This window comes from Peromyscus maniculatus, chromosome 2 (genome assembly GCF_049852395.1).
Source record: "Peromyscus maniculatus bairdii isolate BWxNUB_F1_BW_parent chromosome 2, HU_Pman_BW_mat_3.1, whole genome shotgun sequence".
Lineage (NCBI taxonomy): Eukaryota > Metazoa > Chordata > Mammalia > Rodentia > Cricetidae > Peromyscus > Peromyscus maniculatus.
The window spans coordinates 116,578,978-116,599,090 of NC_134853.1; the positions used below are offsets into that span (position 1 = coordinate 116,578,978).

At 40.8% G+C, this 20,113-nt stretch overlaps 1 protein-coding gene across 11 annotated transcripts in view; it reads left to right on the plus strand.

The window, feature by feature from the left end:
- Fggy (FGGY carbohydrate kinase domain containing) overlaps positions 1–20,113 on the plus strand; it is a 404,303-nt gene that overhangs the window by 295,630 nt on the left and 88,560 nt on the right. For all 11 annotated transcript variants that reach the window (XM_076564517.1, XM_076564520.1, XM_015992861.3 and 8 more), the window contains 2 exons: positions 2,443–2,590; positions 16,634–16,708. In XM_076564517.1, coding sequence (XP_076420632.1) covers positions 2,443–2,590; positions 16,634–16,708 — 223 coding nt within the window. The remainder of the gene's footprint in view (positions 1–2,442; positions 2,591–16,633; positions 16,709–20,113) is intronic.

Here is a 20,113-nt window from a genome sequence, read left to right on the forward strand (position 1 = left end):
AACAGCATCATGCAAGGTTAAAATTATGTGAATGATGATGTGCATTAGTTATTTTAATGTCTTCCAAGTGCACTTCATTTTGAATGATATACTCAGATAGCACACATGGTAAGGTATAATTGAAAAAGCATGTAGGGGAAGAGCTGAATTCAAAGAATAAACACACAGCTGCAAGGAGGTTAGGAGTCAGAGGGCTAAGCATATGCCCCATCCCCCAGGGATCTCATTAGTGTATGAATGGCTGTGTATGTGCAGGCTAAATGAATCTCACTGTTTGCAAAGACCCTCAGTAAATGAGACAGTGACAAATCAATAGTAATTAGGCATATAGATTCTTATTGACCCAAATGTCTGAAGCCAAACACCCTCTCTGAGATTCCTTGAAAGGCAGAATGAGAAGATTTATGGACATTCACTTCTTTAAAATTATATATACTTCTATACTCTAGGACCTGTGATGCCTTTCCAAAAGGAGAGTGGTTGTGAATAGTACAGACTCTTGGCTTCTGATGCAAAAGGTTGTTCTTGGGGCTTTTGTTGTAAATATGGTTCCTGTTGGGCCAGACTAGGGAGAGTTGGGAGATGGAAAGCCAGGATGTGATCATGTGTATATGTTCTATCCTTCCCTTCTGTGGATCCTTCAGAGAGCCCTTTTCTAAAACTGAAGTAGAATATTCCACAACAGGGTTGGAGGGTGGGGTGGGTTAAGGAGTATCTGAGCTGAGATATAGAAAGCTCGTGGCTTCATCATCAGTCACACAAAAGGGTTTCATGTGGACTTTGCCTATTACTCTGGCACTAAGGATTCCTTCTGTAAATGGTCTCAGTGATGCATCCTCCCTGGACCACAGTGGAAGCTTGGTGCATGCTCCAGGAATGGTAGTTGCTACCCCAATCATGGTTGGGTTTTTCATTAATAATGTATCCCTCCTGCCAGAGGGAGAGGCATAGACTATAGGTGCCAAGAAGGGTTGCAGCAAAGAGCTCAGTGGGCAATAGAACTCCTGCTCTGCTGTAGTTATAAACGGACACTCATCAGTTTGTGTGCTCATGTGTGCACACATCAAGCTGTTTGGGTTTCCTACATTTTCTGCATTGGAATTCCATATAAAATTTTTACTTAGTAAAAGAATTTCACCGACCCTGGGTTTATAGCTCAGTGGTAAAACATTCAGTTGGCATTCTCAAGACCTTAGGTTTGATTTCCCAGCACTGGAAAAAAAAAAGTTTTCACTGATAGAGAGGAAGAAAGAGAGAGAATTTGAACTACTTTTTTTTATGATTCTTTTAGAAATCTACAGAAACTTCATGGTATCCTACTTCTGGCATTGCAAAACGTGAATTAGAAATCCAGGAAAACTAGAAATCACTTCTTCTTCTAAAACATTTTAAAATGCAAATCACAAATATTGACAGAAGTATTCTAGATGCTAATTTCCCTTGGACATTCCCCGTGTTTTATAACCTTTGAAGCTGTAATCCCAAGGCAACCACAAATGTGGGAGAGAGAGCGACCTCTGATCCATCTTTGGGAGTGTTGGTCAGAACTTTGGAAGGCAGCATTTTTCAAAGATCCCCAGCTAATGGACTATTGTCTTTGTGATATGCAGTAAGTCTGTATCCAGTGAAATAAGTATTGGTATACTACATTATGAATGGGAAAATACAAGTTCAGAGAGGCTAAAGCATGCTACCTAGCCAGGACAAATAATAAGATCTGAAATTAGCATCGTCTTCACTCCCAAGCCCATCATCTTTTGACCTGAATAATGTCAGTGACTAAGGGGGTTGTCCTAACTCCATCATTCTACACATCAATCAACTAAAATATAAGAAGAGGGAAGGCCTGCACAACAGCATTTCAAGGTCGTGGTTTAGAATCACATGTCTCAATCTTGATCCTAACTGTGTGTATGATACTCACTCATTGAATCCAGGAGCATGTATTTATTTCTATTTGTCAGGTCATCATTATTACTATAATTAGGGAACAGATTTTAATAAATCTTTTGCATATGTATGATATTATACTACAGTTTACAGAATGCTGTATGGCTGAATACATGGTCTTTGATCTTCATAATAACCCTATGAGGTAAGTTGGACAAGGATTGTGAGATGTTTCTACAGATGAGAAGAGGGTAGTTCCAGAACTTTGAATAACTGTCTCATGCTCATACAGCTACCAGGAGGATAACTGTCTGACCAGGTCTCCTGACTCTAAGCCTTTCCCCTTTCTACATGGTGCCCTGGCATGGTGAGGGCAATGTGATTTGAGAGTGCACTGGCTAGTTTTGTACAAGAGTAGCTGATTTGCTGAAGCTTTTGGGAGCCTGTTTGCATTCCTGGGTCTGACATGGAAGTGCAAATGGTTTCTCTCTGCAGAATAATTTGTTCTTCAGCCTTATTCCCTTTTAAAATCAAAATCCACTTCTCTTCCAGATGCCAGAGTATATATGCATATTTGAACAATCACCTGGATCTGATTAAGAAGGCTCAGCCTGTGGGTTTCCTCACTGTTGATTTACATGTTTGGCCAGATTTCCATGGCAACCGATCTCCCTTAGCAGATCTGACTCTAAAGGGCATGGTAAGTGAAAGCCAGTCCATGCACGAAGGTGAAGGCCAGCCAGAGGGTTGCAAAGTTTGGAAGAAACAAAGTGAGGAGAAAGGAAAAGAGAGAACAGTTAAGGAAGACAGGCCAAGAGACACTGGTTTTTCTCAGTTGTCTTGCTGTAGTCAGGTTGGGGGCTGCTCCCAGGGAAGAGCTGTTGGCCATTGCTGTTTCTGAGCCAACTCAGAGGTGTGTGTGTGGGGGGGTCCTTCAAACTAGTATTTCCTGTATTCAGCTACTGCTGCCTCTTTGTGCCCTGGTGTGGCTGAAAGTCCTGCCTGTGTCATGTTTGTGTTTACATTGATTGTAGTCATGTTTTCCATCTTTGTCTCCAGGACACCTGGTACCTCAGTGGTAAATATTGCTACCCTTGGTCCCACTTGCCATTGCTGCATATTGACTAGTCTGGGAGCCATAGCTGTTCAGAGCCTATAGCAAATTTTCATAATTTCAGATTAAATATTAATTTAAAATATAATGAATAACTTATATTGGGAGATGGAGTCAGCTCTTAAGGATCTTTAAGAATACTTTCAATATAGAGATTGTGGGCTCTCCTGGAGAGCCCAAGAGGAACTTGATGAGCAAGCTCACACCCATCTGAGTGGGGTATAGCATTTCAGAAGCCAGGCAGAATCAGGTGGTTGTCAGAAGTCTGGCTATTGAGAACACTGAGAGCCAGGCCTGGAGAGGGATGAAACAAGTGAAATCTAGAGATGAAGAGTGACCTTCAATTCTAAAGCGGCCAGATAAGAAGCCATGAATGCCAATTCTAGGAAATGGAGTATCAGGAAAGTCAAATGGGAAGCAAGAATGGAGACTGTGAGCAAATGCCACACGTGTGCAGGAAGCAGAGTTACAATAATTAGGCCTACTGGCTTCAAGAAATGAAGGTTTGTGGATAGGTTCATTAATATTATTCTAAATAGTTTTATGATACCGCCATGAAGTCCAGAGCCTTATTTTTATTACATAGTTGGCCACATAATCTACTTCTGCTTATAAAAGAAAATCATGAATAAACAAGGAAACTGGACATGTCAAGAGTGTGTTTGTCTGGACTCCAGGAAGCAAGTCTATGAAATAAACAGTGAGCTGGGCATCTACATTCAGGTGTGGAGGCAGAGGAGAAATATCCAAGGCGGGTACAGCTACACTCTTTGCTTTCTGATAATCAATGCATGCAAACTGATGGGTTGGAAGGAACACGAGTCTTACAAGAAAAAAGAGCATGAAAGTCTTAGCAAGAAAGACAAATAAATGCCTGAAGCCAAATACAGTTAAAGATGTTCAAGATGTTGTTTTACCAGTTCCTGAGATTGCTCTAAAACAGAGCTAGGACACGTGGTAAAACCATCGTGGCTCTGGAGTGATACAGACTGGCAGCACTGCCCTTACCAACATTGTCATACTGTCATATATCATGGTTCATGGTGATCTTTTTATCTGTTTCTTAAAATAAGTCCTGGCATCTAAAGACCTAAGAATTACCAGTGGTAGAATATTGTAATCTGCTTGGCCAGATGCAGAGTACTTCCAGGAGTCAGTGGGCTGTTCTGAGGGATCCCATCACATTAGATGAGTAAACATGTACTCAGCCAAGGGTCTTCTCACAGTGAAACACAGGCCCAGTTATATCCATAAATCCTGGTGTACTTGCTTTTGCAAGAGTTTTACTGTCCTATAAACACACCTCTTGTGTTGTTTGATGTTTCTTAACAGCACCTTCCCTGTGTAACTGTCCTTGGTTGGTCTCAACATGTAACAGTTATCATTATAGGAAGTTATATCACAACAGTGCAAGGAAAACAGAGGACCTACACAAAATGGAAGGGAGGCAATTCGGACTAAATGCCCAACATGCCCTCTCTTCGGTTCAGTTTTGAATAACATCAGAACAAAACTGCCCACCCCGGAAATTCCTCTGTAATTGTCTTCTGTCCTTCTGCCTGAATCTGCACTGTTTTCCCCTAGCTCATATGCTAGGCAGAGCCCACATTACTACTGTGTGCTTTATCCGTTTGCCAGTCCTATACCTCAGGCATTCATTTCCAAAACATTGATTGTCCTCACACACTTGTTGCAATAAAATAAGATACTGAAAGTTTATGGATAGAGTTAAGATCCACAGCATCAACATAGTTTTAAAAAGCCAGGTGTGACCATCAGCAAGGCTGCAACCCCAGAACTGTAAGGCACAGACAGAGACAGAGAGATCCCTGGCACCTGCTTTCTACTAGCCTGGATGTACATTCACTGAGACTCTGCCTCAAGGTATAAGACAGAGACCAAGAGAGCAGGAGACTTGAGCTTGATTTCATCCTTTGGCCTCAGCATGCATCTACACATATTGGTACACATATACCATGCACACAAATTTAATTAATTAGTGAGTGCTAAGTGCTGCTGCTAATACAAGCTGCAATAACTGCTATGTTTGTGGAGCAGGTTTAAAGGGGTAGGAAGAAGCATTTGGCAACATGCTAATAGCAACTGGTATTGTCAGGACAACACTGTTAAGATCAGAACCACAAGGAGTTTGTTCTTTGGGCTCCAGAATGTTTTCTCTGGGCACACAGTAAGTACTGAGTATGTACTTAATAGTAATTTATTGGTACATGGAGATAATAAATAGGCCATGTATCACTACAGGAAAAAATAGCAAATGAACAATTTGCTAATAGCAAATTATTGTGTTGTTTCTGGTTCTGACTATACAGATGATACATATTTAATATTACTAATAATGTCCAGGTAAATTAAAATATGCTGTGATTGTAGTGCTCTTAGCAATATCTTTGTTACAATTGGTAGCAGGTATGGGAGTAACTAGACAGGATCCCCACACTCAGGATACTGCTGATGCTAAGGGAAGGCAGAGTGAACAGACCATCGGCAGATGGGGTCAAAGTCTCTCTACCAGTCAGTATCTCTTTCTTCCTTTGCAGAGCTATGGTAGTTTCATGAATTTGGTGGACGGGTTAGTTTCATCTGTGTGCTAGGCAGTGGTGATCTACCTTAATACTATAAAAACATGCAAAGAAAAGTCTTTGTACTCTGTTAAACTAGGATTTGCCTGTAAATAGGAAGCAACAAATCCACTTACAGTCAATGATGCTGAAAGTACATTCTGGGAAATTCACACATGTAGCTCCCTCAAAGGGAGCCCCATAGGGAAAACATGGCCTAGGAGGAGCAAGAAATGACACTTTGAGCATGCAGCAAAGGCCTCTTAAACATTATTTACCATCTTGACACACACAGTTTGTTTGTCTATTTTGTGTTGTTTTATTTTCATATCCATGAAATAGAGCCAAAACTTAGAGGAAAATGAGGAAAGGGCCTGGGGAGATGGCTCCCTGAGCAAAGCTGCAAGCCTGACAGCCTGAATTCAACCCCCTGGACTCACACAGTAGAAGGAGAAAACTGACTCCTGCAGTTTGTCCTCTGGCCTCTGTACCCACACCAAATGTATAGATTATATATGTTTACATTTGAGAATAAGGCAGGAGGAAGGGTCAGCTAAATGGAAGAAAAGGGAAGTGACCATGACCACAAGACAACTAAAACTGCACGAGTGGAAACAAAACTGGCATCAAAAACCATGAAGCCTGGAAGAAAGTCCGGGCTGTCGTAAGACTGAGCATGTGTTTGAGACTTACCCTATCAGAAGAACACAGTGGGAGTGGCTTATGTACTTATAGGTCAGTCCCCTGCACCAAGTGATTGCCTTGGGGTCCAACAGTTGTTACAGTCTTTCTTTGGCATGTGAGGAGGAGCAGCAAGTTTCTCAAGGTCAGAGGAGAAGGAGGAGGAGGAATCAAGGAGGAATAAAGTTTTAATGGAAGTGTGAATGCTAGATTTTTTTTAGGGTTCATGGATCCCCATAAGGGGACTTATGCACAGTGCTGGACTTTGCAAGGTGCCCTGAAAGCTATAAAAAGGGAGTCCACATCGGTACATTAGGTTTGATCATACTCAGCCTAGTCCTTGTCATCAACCTTGTCAGACATCCTCCCATTTCTACCCTAACCATGGTCCTTGAGTTCAGCTCTGAGCCTGCCTCTTCTTCGTAATGGTTGAGCCTTCCTTCTTAGCCTCGCTGCTCAGGTTACAGAAGGACTTGTTGGTCTTGGTTATATGTTTCTCTTCTACTTCAGTGCCTATGCTCACAAGTTAGAGCAGGACAGGAACCAGGTATCATCCCATTGTGCCCATAAACATCATTTTCTTTGCCTTCTGGCAACACTTATCTCCCTGCCATGAAGCTAGCTGTTTCCTCTTTCCTTTGATGATATATACAGTTATCCTGCAATACTCACCTGAATAGAGGCCGGGAGTGGAGGTGGGATTTGGTAATTTATCTGGAGGAAGTAGAAACTTACTTACCCCTTTCTTCTTTTTATTTGATAAGTAAAGGAGAATAGTTAGAGCTGACTTATTCATTATCTAAAAGAAATAGAAGCTTAGTTAATAGCAATCTTGTGAAAACTAGTGATTCTATAGTTCCTGTTGCAGGAATCTTAAAAGTTCTTATTAATAAAATCAAACCCGAGGTCAGTTATTGGGGTCCATGCTGGTAGATCAGAGAGACAGAACAAGCCACAGCTATCTCACCTCGCCAGTTCCTCAGCTGGTCCTGTTTCCTTAGACTGGAAGCTTCTGTGTCCTCATCCGGAATGAATCTCAGCTGAACTGTGTTGCTCCAAAGCCTGAAAGCTTAACCAGCCACATGCTTAACCAGCCAAATGCCTCTAGTTTCTGGTCCTCACACCTTATATATCTTTCTGCTTTCTACCACCACTCCCTGGGATTAAAGGCTGGCTTTCTGGGATTAAAGGCGTGTGTCACCATGCTTGGCTATTTCCAATTTGGCCTTGAACTCATAGAGATCCAGAGGGATTTCTATCTTTGGAATGCTAGGATTAAAGGTGTGAGTGCCACCATTTTCTAGCCTTTGTATCTAGTGGCTGTCTGTCTCTGACCCCAGATAAATTTATTAGAGTACACAATATTTTGGGGAACACAATACCACCACAAGTTCCTTATAAAATAAAAGAAATTCTTGCTTTTACCAAGCATGGTGGTATGTACCTATAATCTCAGAGGTAGGAAGGGGGAGGAGGAGGACCGGGAATGCAAGGTCATCCTCTGCTTCATAGGGAATTCAAGGTCAGCTCAAAAGAAGAGAGGAAGAGGAGGAGAAGAAAAGCAATGCTTGCTTCAAAAGTAAAGAAATAGGATGGACATATGCAAAGATAGATGTAACTGAGCATCATAAGGAGTGATTTCATTATGTGGGAGCCTGGTTTTGCTATTTCATTGCGTGTTTGTTTTTATTCTGAATAGAGGGTTGAGAGGTTTGTTCATCACTGAAGATATGGAGAGTACATAGTTTGAAATTGCACCAATATTTGCATCTTAACTTGAAGGAACATTAGCATGCGACAGTGGCAGGTCCATTGTTTGAGGACAGTCTGCTCAAAGTGAAGCTGGAGTAGCCCAGGCTTCTTTCCAGGGTCATTTTCAAATAAGAAATGCTTGCTTAACAGCAGGCATACCATGGGTTCACAACCAGTGAGTCTAAATGGCTGTGTAAACTCTAGTGCCTGCTTAATGGCCCCTGGTAGAGGATTCCATATGTAAATGTTGAACCGTGAATGGCCAGCTGTATATAGTCGATCCGCACCTTAGCCCCAGAACTGACTGGAACAGCCACTGAGGTCACCAGCCATAAGACTAGCTAGAGAAGTTGGTAATGCCTTAGTGTGTCACAAGATATGCATTTCCTATGCAATTCATGTGGATCTGGACATGGATGTTCTCTACCCTTAGGTTTCTGGCCTACAGTTTTCTCAACCACACAACAGGGAATGCAGATCTAGACCCACACAGTGGCTAGTGCAGTAGTTATCCTGAAAGTCTTTTCCTCCCTGTATATGACTGGTTTTTATGCTCAAATTGGTATAACCTCTATTTTGATGGCGGTAATGTAAGGTGTTTGCTTAAATTGTTTTCCTGAAACACTCATTCAGAGCAGCAAATGGACTCAGAGACATAACAGGCCACGAATGCAGACACACAGCATTCACTGTTGGTTGCACTGTATTTCTTCTGCTTCAGTTTGGAATACTACACAAGCTTGAGCAGGAATTACATTCTAGTTCTCTACTGAACTGTATGGTATCATCAACCATTCCCTGTTCAAACTGTGGGAAGTTAGGTGCTGGTCCAGGGGCTCTTGAGTCAGGAAAGAAGCTGTACAAAAGCTTAGGTAGTCTCTGGGGGCTCGGCAGAGGCCCGAGCCCAGCCAGAGGAGCTTAGGTAGTCCCTGGAGGTTCGGCAGAGGCCCAGAGCCCAGCCAGAAGAGCATAGGTGGTCCCTGGAGGTTCAGCAGAGGCCCAGAGCCCAGCCAGAGAGACCGCATTAAAGACTGCATTGTTAGGGGCTCAGCTAAGAATTTGCAAGAACTTGGGAAAAGCTAGGGCCTCATATGTTCTTGGGATGGGGAGATAGAGGATGGAGCTGGAATCTCCAGAGCCAATCAAAGCAGTTTGCAAGTGACTCATGTTAAGGCTTGGAGCAGCCTTAAACATGCTAAATTTTGTTGTTATTTAACGCTGTTCTATTCAGACATTTGCACTTTGTTTTTACTTATAAAAAATTGAATCCTGTGACAAATATTAATATCCTCAGTATTACTGAACTAGCTTTCAGATAATCTATTACTTAATGAAGTGGTTAATTTAAGATGATTTTTTTTTCAATAAGGCCCATTTCTTAGGGGCCTGATGCTCCAGGCACTGTGGTGGGTGTTATATTTGTATCCTTGCCAGTCTTTACAATATCCCTTTGAAATAATATTGACAATTGAAACAGACAGATAAACTGAGGGTTGAACAATGTAAGCAGTTTACCCAGTGGATAAAATAGGAAACTTGGGATTAGAACCCATTCAATTCAAATTTGTACCACAAACATTCTTTTTTTTAAAAAAAAATTTACTTATTTTATGTGCATTGGTGTGTTTACACGCATGTATGTCTGTGTGAGGGTGTTGGATCCCCTGGAACTGGAGTCACAGACAGTTTTGTGCTGCCATGTGGTTGCTGGGAATTGAACCCAGGTCCTCTAGCAGAGTAGCCAGTGATCTTAACCACTGAACCATCTCTCCAGCCCCCACATTCTTTGAAGTAGAGTAAAACTGAAGTATTAAGGCTTTGGATGTTTTCCCACTCATTCTGTTCTCTTTTCAATTTGTCACAGAATCAGTTTTCTTTCTTATAACCAATGGTTCTCAGCCTTCCTGATGCCATGACCCTTTAATACAGTTCTCCATGTTGTGGTGACCCCCAACCATAAAATTATTTCCATTGCTACTTCATAACTTTAATTTTTCTACTGTTGTGAATAGTAATATAAATATCTGTGTTTTCTTGTGGTCTTAGATGATCCCTGTGAATGGGTCCTTGCCTTAAAGGGGTCGTGACCCACAGGTTGGAAAGCACTGCTTATAACTCTTTCTTTTTTCTGTGTATACTTAACACCAAATAAACCAGAGGTAGACTAAGGGTGGGTCTTTCCAGGAAGTGGGCTATCATGTGGAGTCTGCTGCATTGGTCCAGGAGAGAAACACTGGGAAGAACTAAGGCCTGAGGACCAAGAATCAGATCCTGGTTGACATGAGAGAGGAGACAGGGTTAGACAGAAGCATGCAGGGGCCAGAACACTTGTGCACAACAGCTTTGGCAGCTGGTGCATGTACACATCAGAATGACTTCCACGAAGCCTCAGAAGGTGTGACGTGCCAGCGTGTCACATCAGGTAAGTAGTGGTAGAATACAGCCACTGGCAGAGTGTCAGTCCATCCTTCCCTTTTAATGTGTGCACCATTAATTTAAGAGTGTGTACTTAACATCATCTTACAGTTCCTCAGCTCAAAATTCCAAGTTGCCCCTCCCCCATGGTTTCCCTGCTCTAGTTTTCACAAGACTGAAAGCTGGAGCTCCTACTGGAAGGCTCTGGAAAAAATATACTTTCCATTTCATTCAAACTGTTGCTGAACTTAATTCTAGCAGATGTAAGACCAAGATCACAGTTTCCCTGTGGGCAACCAGGATTCCTGCTAAGTCTCTAGATCAGTGTTTCTCAACTTGTGGGTCGTGACCCCAAGACCCCTTGGAAAATGCAGATGTTTACATGACAATTCATAACAGTGGCAAAATTAGAGTTATGAAGTAGCAACAAAAATAATTTTATTATTGGGGGATCACCACAACATGAGAAACACTATTAAAGGGTCGTAGCATTAAGATGGTTGCTCTAGACACTTTTTTAGGCTCACTACCTTCTGTCTATACCCTCAAACCCAGCAAGACCAGGGCAAATTCATCTCGTATTGTGCGATTTCCTGGTTTTGTTTCTACCTCCTGCCGCTAACTCGGTCTTCCTCTTTGTCATCTCTTTATGGGTTCTCTGCCTTCTGCTTTTTCTTCTCTTCCTGAGCTCTTTTGCCTTCCTCTTCTGCTTTTCAGTGCCCATGTGATAAATCAGGATAAGCACTCTCCTTTAAGGTCAGCTAGTAACTGCTTCTGCCAAGTCCCCTTATAGCTGAGTATGAATTAGTGTTTGCATAACCAGAGGACAGAAATCTTCCTCCCACACTATGGTGACATGTCCATCTTCATTTCCCAATCCAGATGGGTTTTCAGTGGTGTACAGTATCTGCCTGGACTCCCACATTTACTGAGTCCCTCCAGGCTTCTGGATCCTTCTGGTTCCAGAGAAGTCCTCCCTGGCTTCTCTAGACCAATAGAAAATAGTCTCCATTCTCTAGTCTGTCTCTCCCCACATCCCCCAAAATCCTCTCCAGAGATTTCTCTGATCTCTTTCACCAACTTTGTCTTCCTCAGAAAACCTCATTGTGTTCTTGAAAGTTTCCAGTTACTTCCCCGAGTGGAGTGTTGATACCCCTCATCAAGCTCCAGGGACCTAGAATATCTGCCTTGTCTTTAACAATTTTCAGGGACCCTTAGAGAAAAGTTTCTAAAACACCTTTTAAAACTAACATATATAGTAATTTTTATTCCTTTAACAACTTAGAAGGAAAGAGTAACTAAATTACTATTATTACTAAGTTACTAGACCTTACCAGAAACAGATTTTGAATCTTAGAATATATGAATGTATTTAATGGGATATTTTGGGGATAATACCCAAGTTCAAAGTTAAACTTCATTTAGGTTTCATGAATACTTGATATACATAGCTTGAAGATAATTTTATACGATATGCATAATAATTTTTTTCATCAAACAGGTTTGTTGTATGGAAGTATCTATTTGTATTTTAATATAAAGCTCAAGTTTCAGATTTTGATGCAGGTCAGGCTCCAGAGTAAGGCTCTTTTTTGATATACTTATTAATCTGAATTATTTGGGGAACCTTTGAACTTACAATTAATAATACCAAGGTTTGGGGAACCGATTCCTCCAATTTAGTGCATTAGGTTCTCGCTAAAGTGCAAATTGTCAGCCCATATCAAAGGTTCAGTAAATCTGGAGTAGAATCCCAAGAAAACTGCACACAATATGAATGCCAGGGTGGTGAAGAGATGTACCCAAGTGTAGCCCATGGCTGAATAGTGCAATATTGAAGCTGACAGCCAAGCTGAGGTTTTGGCTTCTGCCTTTCCATTTTATAACACAAATGGATATGCTAATTTGTAATGTCTAAGATTTCTCCAAGTCCTTGCAAACACATTCCTCACTGTGCTATGCCTGGACACTTGTTAGGGAGCACACTGCTTCTTTGTATTCCTAAAAGCACTCTGATGCTGGGACTGATCACAGCATACCTTCTGCACTGGGTTCTCCATATCCAGCAACCACTAACCTTTATCGACCCCCTTCACATCCTGGTGTGGCTAAGAGCTCATTGAAGGAAATACTTTATTTCTATGTCATAGGGGATTAAACTTTAATACAATGCCAAAGAAAGAAAGTGAATTTTTATTAATAGTTGAAAAGAAAATGAACCCTTCATAAGTGTTTCTTGTATGTACAGCTGACACTATAAGAGCTGGAGGAGTATCTCGCTTTTATAGGCCCACAACAACTTACCAGTAAATAAGGAAAACTTCCAATGCAATCTCTTCTAGCCTTCAAAAATACTAAGGGTCATTATAGCCCCATCCTGCAGATGAAAAGACAAATTGCAGAGAGGCTACAATTCACACAGGGATGTACACCCAGTTAGAAGAAACCTGAAAATGTAAACCCAGATGTCCTCCCGTAAATCTTACCATCTTAATTTATAGGATTAATTTAATTTATAGGAAAAAACCACATTCAGATAATACTTTGTGACTTTAAGATAGGAAGTTCATTGATCCATTGTAGTTGTTGGCATGGTTTTGGACATCATATGCAGCTTTAACACATTTCTATATATTAAGTAAGTACTTTTCTCTTATAGTTCCCCTTTTACACAAGAGCCAAAAGAAATAAAATGTGCATACCATCACAAGTCTCCCATGGGGCTTCCCCATACATTTGACTGTCTCGCCTCAACATTCAAAATAGGCACATACATATTTATAAACACACTTCTTCCACTTAGGCTTCCTTTCAACTTCCTCTTATCAAAAGGACCAGTCAACCTTCAGCTGAAACATAGAGCTCATTTTGCCTGTCCCAGTTTTGAAGCTGTTGCAAATCCACACACACCTCCAGGGCATCTCTGGCATTCCTAGGAACTCACATTTCACAACAATTCCCTCAAAGGTTTCTTCATCCTCCTGAGTGGTCCACATGGCAGGCATTCCATAGAAACTCCCATCATGAACTGATTTTGCCAGGGTAGGACTGAGGTCCCCAGTATTTGACAGAATGAAATGGGCTTACTGGCCAGCTGTCCCTCTGAGGTGTCCCTGTGCACATCAGGTGAGATGTCAAGGAAGTAAGGCCTCAGATCACAATGTCTCTTTGTTTCAGGGAGAAATGTCTCTCAGAGTCTCCCTCCAGCACCACAGCCCTGGTATTGGTGTGAAGGAATGCTGGAGTTGGCTCTGGGGCTGTGCTTGCTGCTTCTCTTTTGATGTATCATAACTCCTGTTTAATACTCCATTCAATAAACCCTTCTAGAGATCCTTCCCAAGAAGGGTACTGTTTCTTTGAATAATGGCCATGCTTTGTTTTTGAAAAGTTATGTTGCATTTCATGTGTCCCCTTTATCTGTCAAGCTCAAGAGTTAAATTTTAGTGCCATTGATTACTTTGTCTTAGTTTCTTCAAGAAAAAATGTCCCTTTTCTCTGGAGGTACTAGAAATTTATAGAAAGGGCCATGCAATCTTTTTGCTCAAATACTTAATGCTTTTTGTAAGTTCTTATGTGTATTTATTAGATATTAAAAAATAAAGACAACTATGTCATAGTCTTTTATGTCTTCAGGATTTTAGTAATTGAGAAAGAGATCAGAACCAGCTACTTTATCCATATTATAATATAAAACACTAGATTGACCAGGGAATATAGATAAGAAAATGCTTCGGATATACAAAATGTACCCCAAATGTCATACACCATCACAAATGATCTGGATTTGGTCTTTGAGATTTACCTGTAGGTCAGCCATGCAGATAGATACTCATGACCTGATCTACTTCCAATTGCTGCCCAGAAGAAGGCAACATACTGACTTGGCTCCAGAAAGGGAGCTCTAAGTGGCCCAGCCAGCTGCCCTGCTAGATGAGGAGCCAGGGGTGAGCAAGTATGCACACATCCGTCGCCAGTGACCATAACCCAGGCTTCTGTGTGCTGGGCTGTAGGTGACTCACCCTGTATGTTTACTGGAAAGGGCTTGTGGCAAGGCTGGCAACTATTTCATCCTGCAAGATGGGGTGGCTTGTCTTTACTCATACAAAGTCCTTTGTGATCTCCTGGAACCTGCTTTTACCCCAGTCTCATAAGAAACACTTCTAAGATAAGGAAGGGCAAGAATGGGGATGTACAGATTGGGAACATTGAGCAAATTACTCAACATAGCCTTTGAGTTCCTCTTTTTTTGAGGCTATAGAACAAATTTCCTCTCATCCCTGTGAGTATTTAAGGAGCCAAGCAGTAAATGTCTAAGTATTGTTCTACAGTGATCAGGTATTAGGAGAAAGAATGGTGTTTGGAAGAAAAAAAGACCTTTGAGTTGCCACTAGCTCAAACAGACAGTAGCTTAGGGCCTACTCTTTGACATTATTGGTTTGCAAAGATGAGTCCCAGAATTCCTCTCTGTCCTTTAACATTTCAGTCCTCCTTTGTGTTGAAGTCAAAGATATAGTTCTTACCTGGTGACCATGTAATCAGCCAAGAATAAGCCAACAGTTTATGTGGATGTGATTCAGGACAGCAGGAGTATGTCATGTTTCATGAGGAAAGCAAAAGTGGAGAGGTACTAGAGGGATGAGCAGGGGCCATGCCAGGAAGATGTATATTCACAGACTGCATTCCTTTTTCTCTAGTGCCAAGGTAAACAAGGAAAAGTTGGCCAGACTATTTTTGTTTGGTGGTGTTCAAGAAGTGGAGGATGCTGTTATGCTTGTTTGTTTAGAAACAAGAGTTTCACTGTCTAGTCTCGGTTGTACTGAATTCACTAGGTAGTTTAAGGTAACCTTGAGTTCTTAATTTTTATGTCTCAGTTTCCCTTACTGGTGGCAGGCTTTAAAAGTAACATGACCAGGTTTGCACATAAGAATAATTATACTAGCTCTACTGTAGAGAAGAATTAGAAATGGGCTCTATCAACAAGTAAGAACATGATCGTGGCCTGAATTAAGGAAGTGAATAGCAGAGAAGACAAAGGCAGGTAGATTTTTAAAGGGTTTGGGAGATTAGATGAAGGAGAAAGCAAGGAAGAGAGCTCTTCTAACATTGTCTGTGCCCTGCAATAGAATGCCCTCACCTGAGGAGGAATCTGGAGGGATTAATTAAGACTAGAAAGGAAGGTCTAGGGTGCTTGGCAGACCACTTACCTCAGTTTTCATATTCATACCTGCTGTAGCTCAAGATTGCTCACACCATACAGTCCATATTACATAAATTAATTTTATAATGTGAAAAATCTAAAGTGAGAGTCAGTGAAATGGGTCATTGGATAAGGGTACTTGCTGCCTAGTCTGACGACCTGAATTAGGTCCTCATGACCCAACATTGCCGAAGAAGAGAACCGGTTTCTGAAATTGTCCTGGGACTCACATAATACACAGACACACATATGCAGAGATACTCAATTTTATCTAAACTGAGCAAAGGTATTGATGTCCACAAATTTGAAGAATACCTCAGCTGGTACCCTCTCTAAAGATTCCATAAGCATACTGGCACAGAGAGATGTAAAAGGGAGACTGGACAAGCTGATTGCACCCACACCCACCATCCATTCATCTCTGGAATCTCTGAGAAACTGACCTGCTCATATGTTTCTGATTAATTTTAATGGGATTCCCTTACAAACCATAGATTCTAAATTATCCCTCGGTAGGTATAACATCTGTAGGAGACATATTATTTACCCTGAATAACCCTTGGGTACTGTTACACCAAGTTCTGACAGAAGCTGAATTCATGGTCTTTTTTACAGTCAAATGCCAACTCTTCACATTTTTCCCCATATAAACCACAGAAGATACTTATTTATAATATTTTGAATCACATTTAGTTTCATGTTAAAAATATCAAATATAATCTTACAAGAGATTTTATGTATTTATTTTTCATTTTGGTTTGGTTTGGTTTGGTTCAATTCAAGGACAAAGAATTTTTTGGTGTAAGGGAGGAATATTTTTTCCCAAGTTTGAAGTTTAAACACTTTAGTAAACATTCCACGTTGAGCTCACAAAAAAGGGGATTTGCGTATGAACTTGTTACAACCAGAAAGCATGTCTGAACATGCTCACAGTCTTTGGGAATTATCTCTATCCATGGCAGCTGCTTTCGGTCCCTCATTCTTCTCTTTTCTCCCTTCCTACAGGTCACTGGATTGACACTGTCTCAGGACCTTGATGATCTTGCCATCCTGTACCTGGCCACTGTTCAAGCCATTGCTGTAAGATACTTCAGTGACATTTCAAAACACAAACTTGGTGTTATCAATATGTTCTGAGTCACAGGGTCTCTGAGATGCACCATAGTACTTTTGCAGTGGTTTCTTCATTAGAAGAGAGCTTGCCACAAAGAGATACTTGCCTGTCCAGTGATGATGACACGGGTTCTCACCTGCCTTTATGATGAAGTCACTGAAATGAAAGCCCTTGTGCATTTGCCTGATGTCTTCTAAATTCAATACAAGGGAAGAGGCAGATTCCAAGTACATGTGCAGTCGGAAAACTGCTGTTAAGAACGTTTGCTTTTATACAATACATAATATTATCCACTTTACGAAAGAATTCTTAGAAACTTATGGGTTGGGGTAGTTATGGGTGGTTAAAATGATTAAGGAAAGAAGGGAAAGTTTAATCTGAAGTGTGAGAGGCTCTTAAAGTGAGGTCCAAACTGAAAACCAAACCGTAGAGGCTCAGACACTGCCTAAGGAATCTTCCTGTGGAGCGCTGCTCCACCAGAGAGCTGCCAGGAGGTTCGAAACCCTGAAATAATACAAAAGCTGGCACGTGTGCCTGTACTAGAAAGTGCATCTGCAGAAGTGGGTCATGACTTGCAGCATCTTAGAGAGGGTCTATACCCTACAAAAAACATCAGTGGTTTTGTTAATTTTAGAAAGAGAAAGGACACCCTTATAAAGGAAAAGTTAGCTTACTAAATTATGATATAGAATTTATCATTCATCATTAAACCCATGGTTTTTTATTATTATTTAGATTTATGTATGTGTATATGTATATGTCTATGTATGGCACATGGGGTGCTAGGAGAAGGAATTGTACTTAGGAGCTATAATAAAAGGTGTTTTCGAGCTGCCAAATGTGGGTGCTTGGAATTGAACTCACATATTCTGAAAGACCAGCATATTTTAAAAAATTTTTTTTATTATTTATTATTATCGTGGTTGGTATGGTACTAGGGATTGAACCCAGAGCCTTCCCATCTGAGGCAAGCACCTACCTCTGAGCCTATCTCTGTTACTGTTTCTCCCTTAAGCAACTTCCCTCTTGACTTAATACCTTGGCCAGTTCAGTGAAACCTTCAAAATGCTTTCTACATGGAAACTACAGGCAAAGAAACAAAAGAAGCAGGCAAAAAAAAAAAAAAAAAAAAAAAAAGACGACTCTGACATCTGTCAAAATGGAGAAAGTGAATAGAAGATGAAATGAGAAACATGTCTATCATTAGTAAGGACATTTAGTAATCCTCTTTTGAAATGAAGAAGATTGTCATGATACTACTAATTCAGAATAGAATTTGGAAATATTTATGATATATATATATATATATATATATATATATATATATATATATATATGTACTAAATACTGTAGCAGGAATCTTAGGTGGTCTTATTAATAAAATCAAACCTGAGGCCAAGTATTGGGGTGAACACTGGAAGATCAGAGAGACAGAAAAGGCCACAGCTAACCTCACCTGGCCAACTTCTCAGCTGATCTCGTTTCCTCGGACTGGAAGCCTCTGTGTCCTCATATCCGAATGGCTCTCAGCTAAACTGTGCTGCTAGAAGCCTGAAAGCTTAACCAGCCAAATGTTTAACCAGCCAAATGCTTCTAGTTTCTGGTCCCCACACCTTATATACCTTTCTGCTTTCTACCATTACTCCCTGGGATTAAAGGCTGGCTTTCTGGGATTAAAGGCATGAATCACCATGCTTATTGACTGTGTCCTTGAACACATGGATTTCTGCCTCTGGAATGCTAGGATTCAAGGCATGTGCTACCTCTGCCTATCCTCTATGTTTAATATTGTGGCTGTCCTGTTCTCTGACCCCAGATAAGTTTATTAGTGCGTACAATATTTTGGGGAACACAATACCAACACAAAATACCTTGTGCCATCACCTGATTTAATTATATATTGATACTATGTTCCTCAGTCCACTGACTAGAATCCCAAGCCTTAGTACAGTAAATCAACTTGTTCATTGTCATGTAGTTCATACATGCAGGAGCAGTAATGAGAGCCCATAGTTTATAAAATAAGACATAAGAAGTATTGAGGATATTTTAATGTTTGACCTGTGAATGTAATTGTATGAAAAGGCTTGCAATTGGCTCAGTCACTTCCATTGAAATGAACAGTTCTGGAAAACGAGAGATGCATGATGCTCACACCTTGTGAGCAAATACTAAGAGGTGGACATGAAAGACAAAGCTAAACAGGAGAGGTTGAGGACATTACCCCATAGTGGTAAGGACTGTGACCCTTTGGGGGACCTCCAACTCTGTGCCAGGCACCAGAGTGCCTTAAGACTGCAGTTCCGTAAACCAAGGGGCTTGTCTTTACTTTTGAGCTGAGGGTAGGCTGTTTCCCAGGGTCTCACAGTTAGTGCACACTGATTAGAATGGGAACCTGTGTCCATCTCAGCCTCAGCTCCTGCTCTCTCCGCTCTGTCATGGTCTGTTTTTCTTTGATCTTTTCATAAAAGCTACATGAGTGAAATACGTTTTCAGGCGTTCCCAGAGCAGCTTTTACTTAACACAGATCAGAAACCATCATTCATTTGGCCTCAAGTTTTTTTCACAGGCTACTTTTCCTGGTAAGAACATTGGAGCAGGAAGCCCAGGAATGCAAAAGATTAAACTTAATAATGCATGCAGGAGAGGAGGGGGAAAGAGCCAGCTATGTTTTCTCAAGTAACACACACTTGGGAAATCAATCTTATATTTAATGGGCCATACATACATTTAAAGCAATCCCACTTTTTCTGTCTATTGTCTTAATGACCTTTATAATTCCATGCAGGGAAGACATTTTAAGACAGATTTCCTGATAAAGCTTTATTGTAGAGTCAATTAAATTTGGGAGGGGTTCCATCTGTTTGAAAAAGTATCTGAGTGTACTGATTTCCTAGGCAAAAATGTGCATTTTAATGAAGCATTTTGATAACAGATATTTTCCCATAATGTTCAGCTTTGGAAAAAAAATTGTTTCCTTCTTCCTGAATATTGCCTTAGCACCTATTTGTTATTGGTTAGTTAAACAGTTTCCTCTATATTAATATCCGTGGTTGGCACTCTGTAGCAATGGAATGAATTTAAAGAGAGAAACGTTAGCTTCAGACTATGGGAAACCCCTCCATGCAGTAAAATTCTCTCTGGCTTGGCTTCTTTGAAAGACCTGTCAGCAACTTGGTTCCTCCCCAGCTTGTCTGTCTGTAATTCTCTTTTCAGAATAGACCCTTAAAAAGTACTATTTGCATTTGAAGTCTCTTGATTTGCATTTGGTTCTGTGTCCCCTTGGAATGGCCTAATTTTAATTTAAATTTCTCCGTGAAAACATTTTTTCCAGAAAGGTGAGCACCGAAGCATTTTCACACAAAGCCCTT